Source organism: Convolutriloba macropyga, chromosome 9 (assembly GCF_964194025.1).
Source record: "Convolutriloba macropyga chromosome 9, txConMacr16.3, whole genome shotgun sequence".
NCBI lineage: Eukaryota > Metazoa > Xenacoelomorpha > Acoela > Convolutidae > Convolutriloba > Convolutriloba macropyga.
In genome coordinates this window covers 13268730-13281219 of record NC_134476.1, presented here as the reverse complement: position 1 = coordinate 13281219, position 12490 = coordinate 13268730, and the positions used below count along the sequence as shown (strand labels likewise).

The window sequence follows — 12490 nt, the reverse complement described above, 5'->3', positions numbered from 1 at the left end:
CAAAATTTACAACAGCAGCTTATTTTCAAATTTAGACGTTTCCTTTAAGCGTATATACAAAATGAACGGTAGTATTTTTATCTTATCTAATGAGGCAAAGAAACATAATAAACACTTGGCTCAATTCGGCTGATTGATTTTGGAATTTATGGAAATGAATTTTCTTGCTTCTATGGACTCTATCAACTTTTTCCTTTCAAAAAATTTTTTCTCGAGATATATTCGAGCCAATACAGCTCTACGCGGAGGTTGCTGGCAGAGTAAATCAGGGCTGAATCAGTCTAAGCGCACTCTGTTTTTAGGATGACCAGTTCCCTATTCATGTAACAATTTAGACTGGGCAATCTTGATTTTTGAGTAAAAGGTACTGCGTGAATAATAATATGTTCAGCTGACAACAACGTTTGCTTTATATTCGAGTCGAAATTCCTCGTGGGCACTTGCAACATTCAATTTAAGTAGCAAGTAGCAAGTGGTAACCACTAAGCTAAATAGGCTTTGTGGAAATTGCCTACAAACTAGCTTTTGTATAAAGATTGTGAATACTATTATAGTAGTCGCATGTTATACAAGTCTGACTTCATTCTGCTTAATTTTGGGGTATGAGTATATTGTAGACTATACAGGATAAGTTCATTCTGGGTAACCGCTATGACCTCAATGTATTCATAATGGAGAAAAACTGCACATAATGAAACTTAAAATATTCTGGAGATGGTTCGGAAGTGAATTAAGTTTTTATGCTTGAAATAATCTGGTTCAGCATTAAAAGCTCTGAAACTCAAGTCCGGGTAAGTAGAAGCTGTTTTTCGGCTCACTGTTTGTTATTTGAAGAAAAGTAACGTTTTCATCAAAAAGGGAAGATAGCAACAAACGGGTTTGACAAGAGAGATGAAAGTTGTGGTGTAGGTGACCACAAATTTTTGTGGTTTTTCAAGTAAATATTAATATATTGAAAATTTATTTGCTCGCAAATTTTATTTTCTGCTTTTTTCCCGAGCTTTGGTTTTTCTTTTGTGAACAAGCTGCAGTTTCTCGCTTTTATCATTCCGTGTTTTTTCTAATTCATTGCGTACTTTGTGGTCCATTCCCTCGCAGTATCACAAAACTGTTGGTAGTCTTCCTTAAACACGACGGCAACTTCTGGCTCCATCGGATCATCAAGTTCCGGGTCATACAGAAGAGAACAAATGGACTCGAATACTGAAACGAAGTACAACTTGTAAGATGTTTTTCTCAAGTATAAGTGATGTTCTGATAAATAATTCTTCTCCAGCACCCTGGATATTTTACATCTAAATTTGATTTCTTGGATTTATTCTGATATTTCTTGTGGATCTATTCTTATCTATTCTGAAAACAATTCAACAGTTTTGTCAATCATATAAAAGCAGTCTATCTCATTTTCGAACCATGCAATGGACCTTTATTGAATTTTTTTTGTTCTCCCCACTTTGATCATATTACAAAAATATTATACTCCAATTCTCATGTGAAAATAATATCACGCAAAAAATTTCAGTTACATTAGAAATCTCAATATAGGAAATTATTCAAGTGTGTACGTTTTAAAATGGAAGAATGAATTTGAAAAACCTTTTGCTATAGTGACTGATGGTGACCATTTGTTCTTGATCAGGTCGATGCAAATCTCACCCTCCACGCTCACATTCGGATGGTAGATCTTTGTCAGAAATGAAACCTGCAACAACGAAACACAATTTGAATTTCAAATTAGAAATTCACAAAAACGGGAAGTTGATAAGAAATGGGTTGAAGTTGATCGAGCTCTTAAGAAAAGCGCTTAATTCCCGCATATATTTTTTTATTTTAACCTAATAACAAAAGAATCTGCGGAATTAGACACTTTGCATAAAAGCCCGATGAGAATATCAACACATTTCTTATCAACTTCCCGTTTTTAGGAAATTCTAATTTGAAATTCAAATTGCATTTCCGAATTCTCTTGTTTATGGAATAATCTAATTCCTTTTTAAACATAAAGACTTAAATGTGAATAAACGGATCTAGTTAAGACCAAAATTTTAAAAAAGCCGTAATTAATAAGTTTGCATAGCAAGAGCGAAATGCATCGCAGTATTATGTAGAGAGAGACAACATCGAGTAGTCGACATACACAAAGATTTGCAGAAATTTGAAGATATGCAGAAGTTGTACTAAGCAATTATGATATAACAATACGTATCTCTGGAGCTTTGAAAGGGCAGTTGGATGGGAAACAGATTGACAGTGAGAATTTGCCACCCTCGTAAGGACTCTCTTTTGGACCCTGGATTGTAGCCTGCCATGTGAACATATCTTCATCTTCGTCCACAGGGCCAATTGTACAGTTCTCCAAAGGGTTCTCTTTTAATTTATTCAGTTCCTGAAAAAATAATTATTGAACTCATCTGTTACAATTTTTGGTAGGTCATATCGCTGAAAAGTCTAAGACGCTTTTATTGCTCCGACCCACTTTAGTGGGGGAGGAACTATTTACTCAAATGGGTTTTTTTGTTCAGTCAATTTTTACGGGTCGATATATACATAGTAGAGAGCTGTGAGCGTATCATTAGAAAGCCTGTCCAGCGTAGAAAATGGAATTAAAATGATTTCCCTTTATTTTCGATTTTTTCCAGTGAGTTAACGAGGTTTGAAGTTCTGTGAATAATAGACAGATTTCCGTTGTTTTTGGTCACATTTTCCGAAATTTTGCCCAAATTTTTGTCAATTTTGTTAAAATATGTTAAAAACGTTACGAAAAAATGTTTTGTTTTGCTTTGTAAAGATAAGAGAGAGAGAGAGAGAGAGAGAGAGAGAGAGAAAGAGAGAGAGTTGATATTAAATCGGATTTGATTGTTTGGCTCAAATTTGCGCGATGTATTTCAAAACCAATCAGCCTCTTCTCATCAAAAATTGCAATATATAAGCTTCGTTTATCAACTTTGCTTAAATTTGCCGATCGTGAAAACTTAAAAAGCTGACACAATTTGATTCACCTCGCGAGAGGGTTAATTTAATTCTCCGCATTCTTTGAAAGCTTTCTGGTTTCGAAACTTTACCAGTTTTCAGCTAATATAACTCAATAGTTACTAAAACATTGTCATTTTTCTATGACAATTGAAATTTTTCGTCAAATTATCTCTAACATTAACACTGGCAACCGTTGCATGTTCTTATTCAGCGAACAGTATGAGCAGGGCTAGTTTTGGCCTGATTGTTGGGCTCTAAAATCCAAAAATAGTCCGCATTGTAATCAGTGACTGTCTTTTTTCTTTCGAAAAATTCTGCTTTTTTATGTTCATTTTAGAGCACAATTGGCTTTATAATCAATAGCAAGGTAATGTTTTCAGTTTTATTGTCGTAAGGCCATTTTTGTTTTGACTTTTAGCGTGAATTTCTTTCAAAATAAACAACGGTTTATGGAGCTCTGCCATTATTTCGCCCTTATTTTGAGCAAATTGTAGCTTAGTTTCAGCAACGGGAGAATAAATTTTCTCTTTAGTTAATTTTTGATCTCAATTTTTTCTTTATATTTTAAAAAATTATTTTCAGGCTTCGATACGATTGTTTTCCTTAAAGAAGTCTGATTTTTTGGCATTTGCCTAATTTTTAGGCCCTTTATCTGGTTTTTGTCACCTTATCAATATCGTGATAGGTCAATTAATACTTTTTGGGGTTCAAAAACCTGGCTTTTTTAACATATACTTTGCTAAGGAATGGATTAAACTTTTAAGGGCTTCGACACAGTTTTCTAGAAGAATTTGATGGAATTTTTTGGACTTTCTATTTAATTGTCTTAGTTTTTTAATACCAGCAGGTTTAATGGCTTGTTTTGAGGAAAGAAAAAATGAGCCTACATACTGATTTTAGATGGTAGCTGATGGTTTTCTTGATTTGAAATATAATTTTTTCAAGAACTATAAAGGATTTTTTTTAATTTTTCATCTTATGTTTGTTTTGTCTATTTGTTACCTATTCTCATTAATCACAGGTTATATATCACAATTTAGCTTCAGAGGGGGGGGGGGGCATTCGGTGATGTCTATCTTTTAATGGAAAGATTATGGTTTTAATGGCTTCGAAAACTGTTGTCCCAAAAATAATTTTGTTGTTTTCTGATTTATTGTCTGTGTTTGAAGTTCTTCCTTTGAACGCGAGACAATTTCTGTTTGGTGGCAGGTCTCATTGGCTTATTTGGGAGAATAAACAAAAATATGTAAAGATCTAAATCTACAACTGATAAATTTTCCTGACTTTGAAAAGAATTGTTTTCAAAAAAATTTTTTTGGCTTTGCATCGTTTGTTTTATTTTTGTCTTTTTACACCGTTTTATTTGTTACCAGTCGGATACCATGTTGTTGACATCATAGGGTGGTGCCATTGAAAAAAAAACTAATTTTTAGTGAGTTCATTTTTTAACGGCTTTGACGCCGCTCTTGTACCAAAAAAAAACTTTTCGATTTTTGTCTACGTTTTTAAACGTATTTCATTTTTTGATTGATGAAATGTCCTAATTGTCTTGGTTGGATGATTCAGCTGATTCTATTTAAAGGTTTGAATTGTTAGCTGATAGATTTCATGGCTTTGGAAAATATTGTTTTCAAAAAATTAAGTATATATTGATTGTGCTTCTTCGTTCTTTTTTGTCTATTTTCGTTAATTACCTATTTTTGTTAATTACAAGTCACATATCAAATTATTGGCGTCATTAGTTGCAGCTGATCATATCTAAAGTTTTCAGCGAATTGATTGATGTTGTAACTGGTTCTTCGATTTTGTTTTTCTTTTTTGGCTTTGTCTGTTTTTGACTTTTTTACAATTCAAAGAATTTGAATTGTATATGGGCGCTGTCTTTTTTTTTAAGATCTGTTCACACATTTTCATGATTTTTGAAGTCAAATTGGAGTAGTGATTTTGGTCACGCCGAAACAGGAAGTGGAGCGAAAAAGCGAGTGGTTTTGCGGCGTGAATTTTTTTCGCTCTAAATTTAAAGTAGAGTGAGAAAACGGGGTTTGAACAAAAATTCGCTTTCTCGCTAGTGGTTTTTTGTTCACATGCGGCAATTTCACTTTGTTTTTTACAGTTTTTTTTTCGATTTTTTCGATCGGATTTTTTTCTAATTGGTTTTTCCAATCCATTCATAGTCCGTTCTTGGTCTAGTTTTTTGTTTGAATTAAATTTTTATTTCTCGCTAGTGTTTTTTTTTGTTCACATGCGGCATTTTGACATTGATTTTCTGTTTTTTTCTTTTTTTTTGATCTGATTTTTTTAATAATGGTTTTCTCAATTCACTCATAGTCCATTGTAGGTCTAGTTTTTCTGTTTAGTCAATGAAAATTCTTTGAATTGTACGTCAGGACTTGTCCTGCTATGTTTTTTAACTTAGGCCACTTTCTAATCAATGACAAGTCTCAAAAAATTCTTATTGAGAACTAAACAAAATTGATTCTTCTGCTTTTATTTTAAAGATTTTGAAAGAAACAATTTCAAATAAAATTATTTCTTAACTTTGCGTCTTCTCTTCTTGTTTGTCTGTTTTATACGTAGTCTCAAAATTACAGGTCACATATCTCCTTTCTGGAATCAAAAACTGTTTAAATTTAAGATATCTGATGATTTAATCGAATTCATTATGATTTTAACGGCTTTAGTATAGCTTTTTGAAAAGAAATTATTTATCTGTGTTTGACGTTCTGTTTGTAAACGACATAATCTGAGCAAAATTTTTCAATGGAGTCGTCCCATATGTTTTCTAGTAAAGTAAAAGGTGTTTTGTTTACTTTCACTTTTATTTGAGGCTTTTTTGACTTGTTATTAAGTTATTTTTGTTGAAAAATGGACATAAAGTAGTAAGTGTAATTAATGTCTGTTGTTGTTAATTCATTTTTTTTTGTCTTGTCTCGTATTCTTATTATTGAAAAATCTCCACGGCGCTCTAAAGCGGCGTTTTCTTAAAATTCAACTGAGTGATTTGAGTTGGACGCATTTTTTTATTTATACACCAGTTATTTTCGAAAAATGATCGAATTTTCGAAAGTTTTCTATCGCTTCCTCAATTGGTAGACAGTTAAGCCGAAAGTTTGGTTCAGCAGGGTCGAAACATTATGTGTGAACGCAAATTACTGAGCCTCCTTGTAGTACATGTAGGATGAAAACGGATCAAACTATAAAAAACTACCCACAAGTTTAGACCTCGACTAATGAAAAGACCGTGATAAAAACAAAACGGGTATGAAACAAATAGAGCAAGAAAAGACTTCAAATCAACTTTAAACTACAGCTGGACTTTAGCTTGACCGAATTTTTTTGTTGTGGACTTAACCTCCGCAAATAATTTGCCGCTGAACTTTAGCTCCTTCGAATTTTGACGCTCGACTGAAACTCAACACAAATTCGATGCTGTTTTTAGCTGGACCGAATTTCGATGTTCGAAAAATTTAAATTGTAGAATTAGGTGTTCGAACGCATCAGAAAATTTCTTTCATTTGGTTGAAAGACTTGTTCAAACAAAACGAGCTTAGGAAAAATATTTTTGCTTAGTTCTGTTTTTTGCACAAAAACAGTGAATTTCTCACGGTGTTTGAAAGGTAGTTTCTCCTCAGATGAGCTTTTTCGTATTCATAATTTACATTATTGTTATTTTTAACCTGCAGCTGTTTTGTGTCACCATTAGTAATGAAAATTTCTTTCTTATAGTCTTTTCAAGCCTTGGGTGGTCGCCAAACCCTCCTTACACCAAAAACTTAGCTTCAACAATCATTAATCGTCAATTGAAATACTTTTGCTGAAATTGGTGCTATTTTTTATCTTTGAAAGGAGCAATCATATGTGCAATCATATGTGTAGAGCACCTCTGAAACCTAAAAATACGACAAAATGACTAATACAAAGACTGTACTCAACGTATATATGTTTATTTGAAAGCTGTTTATTTTGTTCTTGCCAGACGCATGACAACAACGTACTCCACTCAAATTTTTTTATAAAATAAATTTTCGAAGCGCGCCCTTAGTTTGCTGTAGCACTCGACTTTCCGAAGGCGTTGCCTCGTTTTTTTACAGCCACGCCGTATTTTATACCCGGGTCGAGGTTTTTGGGTAAATTTTCGTAAGAAATGCGGTGAATGCGGTGAATTTTCGTAAGAAATGCGGTGATTGCGGTGAATGCGGTGAAAAAAATAATTCACCGCTTTTCACCGCATTTCTTACGAAAATTCACCACCAAATTCACCGCATTTCTTACAAAAATTCACCGCATAGACTATTATGGCAAATTAATGTAAGAAATGCGGTGAATGTGGTGAATGCGGTGAAAAAAAATAATTCACCGCTTTCTCTCAAGCGGTGAATTATTTTTTTTGACCGCTAGATGCGGTGAAAAAAAAATTCACCACATTTCACCGCATTTCTTACAAAAATTCACCGCATTTGCTTTCCAACGTTTACTCAATCTGATTTAAATTCACGAGAAATGCCAAGGTAGTAAGTGGCAGTTGGGGCAGTGGAGTAAGCAGCTGAAGGCATGCAGGAGGTCAGAGGATCGAACCCGTGAGGGGACGCTTCTTTTTTGTAAGAATACTGAGAACGCGGTGAAAAAAAATAATTCACCGCGATTCACCGCATTCACCGCAAAAAGATGTAAGAAATACGCGGTGAAAATTATCTTTTTTCACCGCATTTCACCGCATTTCTTACGAAAATTCACCACCAAACCTCGACCCGGGTAGAGACTCGCCCACCCACTAGAACTAAGTAGTCATTTTTCATAGGTCAAGTGATCAGGATAGTGCTCTTTGAGTACTTCAATTACTATTAGTTTAAAACAAGTGCCCTGGTCACAGAAAGAGCGCAAACAAAAACAACTGCAAACCAAAATCCATCATCATAGAACTGTAATGTGATTATCTGTTTTGATGTACAGTTTTGCTTGGATAGTATTATTAGACACTTCAATTAATGACAAATTTTGTTATTTTGAAGAGTATGGAGGTTACAGTTAATATAAAACTTCCCACTAAACAGCACTGATGAAAGTTCCTCTAAAAAAACGTTACCCTGCTCCAGAATTCATGTCATATGTCATTGTTTAATCAGAAAAATGTTTGTTACCGAAACATAACTGAAGAACTCGTCTCTTGCTGGAAATTACAAATTTAAAACAAGCCCGAATTCTGAGCAAGAAAATATGCAGAATATATAAAGAAACAGACTGTAGTGTTGAAATTAAACAACGCTTACACCTTTTAATCTATTATCCCGATAAAAATACCTTGATACAATTTTTGCGTCGTCACTTTTTTGAGACTATTAGATTTGTTTTTATTGTCATTTTTTTCTGTCAAATCAATTTTTTTATCAAGGAATTTTGCGATTAAATGTCCCTTTTGTTACAAAATATTCCAATCATTTCTCAATCATATTTCTATAATTTTTGTATCTCAGAATTTGATCTCAAAGAATGCTTCTTTGAATATTACACCTAAGTTTTTATAGAATACTTTAATGGCAAAAAAATCCGCAAAAAAACGCCGAAAAAATCCTAAAATTTCCAATATAGAAAAAATACGACAATCTTTGCAAGAAAAGGTTGTAAGCTGGTTCTGAGGGATTGCTGATTCTCTAATATTGAAGCCCCCCGAACTTGAGTCGCAGAGCATTTCAGCGCTGGACCTAAACCCAGCGCTGTTCTAAAACATTGCATCCTCAGAATATTTTAAGTTTCTTTATGTTCCGTTCTTCTTCATTATGATTATATGGAGGTCATGGAGTTAGCCCAGGCTAAACATATCCCATGCAGTCTGAAAATTACTCATAGCCCAAAATTAAGTCTGAGCAGAGTAATGTCATGCTTTTGTATCTTATAACTAGTAATTATTATACTAGAATACACATTATTTTTATATAAGCTGGTCTGTAGGCAATTGCCGCAAAGCCCATTCAGCTTAGTGGTTACGACTTGCTACACTAATTAAATGTTACAAGTACCTACACAGAAAGTTCAAAGCGCATATAAATCAAACCTTGTTGGCGGAAGTTAAGCTGAGCATATTATTTGTCATCCAGTAATTTTTACTAAAAAATCAAGACTTTCCTGTGTAAATTGGAACAGAGTACTGCCAAACCTAAAAAACAGAATGTCGTCAGACAGATTCAGCGCTGATTTACTCTGCCACCAACCTCCGTGTTACATCAAGTATTTTATGAATCAAAAAATTTTAATTTCATGTCGGATAATGAATAATCTGTATTGGCGTAGTTGTTATCGTCATGGAGGAGTTAGCAAAATTCGAGAATTTCAGAATTTTACTTCTGCTTAAGATTTTGTTGGTCTTCAATGAACGGTGAGATCGGATTTCTTTGAGAGAAAATACGCATCTGCTTTTGCCACAACAAGAGTTGATTTACCCTTTTAAGTCCAGAGGGAAACTTAATTAAGACGTCAGTGTTACTTCAATGGAAAGGGACGAAGTCAACAATTAACGAACAAATAAATTTGATTTACTTACAACAGTTAGTCTTTTCACAGCCATCACAGTCGCCGCGTTGGTAACTCGAAATCGTTGTCTAATAATAAATAATATATCTGCTGCCTCAAATCATATTTAAGTACTCCCGCATCAAAAAAATTGGGAAAGAATAAGTGTTCAAAAATACACTTATGAACTTAATTTACCAATAACCACTTTATACAGGGTTATAGGTTGCCTCTTTGTGTGATAGGTCTGTAGATATAAAGATTAAGCTGTAAAAGTTAATGATAAGAAACTTTTATAAGCACCAAACATAGAAATGATAACGATTCAAGAAACTAGTAAGTTAAATTTGCACTAAATTAAACAACTGCCACATCTAGGTATCCCCCCCAAAGAGATCAATTTTTCTATTTTTGAACTAAATAATTTGAAGCTTCGAAAATCCGACCGAAAATATGAATTTAATACCTGTGCCAAAAAATCTTTTTTTTTCACTTTATCAAAGTTGTTGCCTTTGGAAAAGAGTCAAAACAATGGAAATTCATATTTTCAAGAGAAGCGCAGATTCTAACTTATTTAGGAAAAATAACAATTTCGAACAAAGAGAAATTTTCAGATCAACAGCAATCAACTAAACCCAATTTTAAACCCAGTTTCTGACAAAAAATCGGCAAATGCTCGTCAAAAAAAACAGTCCCATCGAAGGTGAAAAACCTATTCAGTTTTTTCGGTTCGGCCTCTTGACTGTTAATCAGACTTTTCTAGACTTTGGAGTCGTTTCTGATCAGACGGCTAAAAGTTCTGCTCTGAGTATCCAGATCATATTAGAGAACTATCCAGACTCTAAACCACGCTATGCTCAAACTATCCAAGCTCGAGATTGATTTGCGCTGACCGAGACAAAAAGCATGGTTATGTTTTTTTGTATTTTTTACTGTTTACCTCCTCTTAATATTCTAAATGCGCAAGTTTGTTAACAAAATACCAGAGGAACTAAGTTCAATTTCAAGATCTGATAAACAACGTGCATAAAAGCGTGCCCGAAAAAGTAATTTTGCAAGGCGTCTCCTGCGATTGAATTGTGCGGAGTCTTTAAAAAATGGAACCAGTTCACTTAAAAAAAGCGAAATATTTGAGTTCGGAAAAGCAACATCTTTTTAGAGAGCAAAAAATCAGCAAGAAGAGTAAGTTGATTTTTGGATGTCTAAACAAACTAAACGGTTTAGTTTAGTCGGAAAATTTGAGAATTTTTTTGAACATTTTTTTCAAGTGTCGTTCATTCAAAAAATGATGCTCAGATGCGTAAATCAAAGATTGTCAGGAATTTATACAACAGCATTGAGTGAAGGTACTTGTTGGCTGTCTTTTAGTTGAAACTCGAAACAATGGAAAATTTATCGGGTACCTTGAGGCAGAGATCACCAACTGAAAAATTTTGTTTGAAATTTAGGAAAAAGAGAGCCGGAATTTCGGAATGAAGTTGATGCAGACTTCTTAGAAAACATACTATACAGACGGTCAACAAGACGCTTCAAAAACTAGAAGTTTTAATAATTGACTAGGGAAATTATTTGAACTCAAATTGTCGAATCCTTGGATGTCTATCGTTTTTTATATCATTCTTCGAGATTATGCAGCTTTTTGGTACCATCGATTATAGGGAAAAATTAAAAACAGTTCTAAGAAATATGATTAGTTGATTCTTTTAGTTCGAAAACCGAAGGATTGCGAGCTCGTACCCAGAGAGTGACAAACAAATAAATGTAAATTAAGTAATGACTTTGTAACCTCTGAAACAAAAGAGGCTAGCTTTCTATTACTTGAAAAAAACTGCGGCAAAAGAACAGAAAGATGATGTTCTTATGCAATTAATCACAAGAGCAGGTGTTTTTCAATTGCGATTATGCGATTATGAACAAAAAAAATCGACTAATAACAAGAAATATGTATTATATATAAAGGGCGATTTGTCATTTTGATGCGGTATGTATCAACTCAGCTACTTTTTTTGTAAAATGATTGATAATTTAATAAGAGTCAGACACACGTAGTTCAAAAGTAAAACTTTATAATTTGATAACAGATAAGAAAAAATTCTTCATCTGTACATCAAGTGACGTTTTAACAGCACTTAATGTCAAGTCAAGTGAGATCATTTGCGTTGTATTCTAAATATCAAGAAAATAATTTTCTAGCTTGTATATACTGTAAGTACGTTCATTAAATTCTTGGCAATTATAGTTTTCTGCAGTTGTTTTAATATTATAGTACATTGTTATGTGTGAGAATAAGAGAGCAATGCGAGCAAAATCCGAGTGTAAGAGAAATGTGTTGCCCGAATGAAACACAAAAATTGAGTAAGCGTAGAATTGTTGTAATAAAAAATGGCTTAAAATAAATTCAAACTGATCAAAACAGTTGTTTTATAACGTTCTAACGTGATAAACTGTATTTTATGGAAAATTGCAAGATTTTTCAGTACTTTTTAAGTTGTCTCTGACGTATTACACATCTCTTGCCAAGGTCTTAGCAAGATTGTTTTGAGTCACCAAGAGGAAAAATTTACCCTATTAAAGCGCAGCTCTTCTAGTTTTAGCAGTAACTGACCTGCATTTTGACTCATTTTTTAGCTCTAGTGAAAAACTAACTCTTGGAAAACCATGTTTGATCTGTTCGATATCCTGGAAATAGAAGTGGGGTTCTTGGGGAGTTTAAGACCTTGTGAATACACGAAATACGGAATTCGAAAAGATGTCCTGGAAATTCAAAATTTGGCATGGACTTGGCTTACATGTTGTGAATTTTCGCTATGGAAACGCATGTCATCTCATAAAATCTTTTATTTAAAAAGAGACAATTTGCCCCCCCCACTGAAAAATTGAGCTTCAAGTTTCCATTATTGTTTGTTTTAGTGGAGAACATGGAACTTTTTGCTTTGTTTTATTAACATAACTGGACAGATCACATAAAACGTATAATTAGGCTTTGAGGTTTCGCCCTTCTTTTCCTGTGCTA

General features: G+C 33.6%; 1 protein-coding gene across 3 annotated transcripts; it reads right to left on the bottom strand.

Annotated features, from left to right (window-relative positions):
* Window positions 1-683: 683 nt before the first annotated feature.
* LOC142346052 (uncharacterized) lies at window positions 684-11618 on the bottom strand. Of its 3 annotated transcripts, none has more exons than XM_075398539.1 (5): window positions 11479-11618; window positions 9509-9611; window positions 2209-2386; window positions 1597-1704; window positions 684-1203 (listed from the first exon to the last, which is right to left on the bottom strand). In XM_075398539.1, exons 2-5 carry the CDS (start codon window positions 9530-9532, stop codon window positions 1061-1063), a joined length of 453 nt encoding a protein of 150 aa, XP_075254654.1. In that variant the 5' UTR covers window positions 9533-9611; window positions 11479-11618; the 3' UTR covers window positions 684-1060. The 3 variants fall into 3 exon arrangements, with proteins under 3 accessions (XP_075254654.1, XP_075254653.1, XP_075254655.1); XM_075398538.1 differs by having other exon boundaries at window positions 9509-9592; XM_075398540.1 differs by having other exon boundaries at window positions 9509-9588.
* Window positions 11619-12490: the final 872 nt, after the last annotated feature.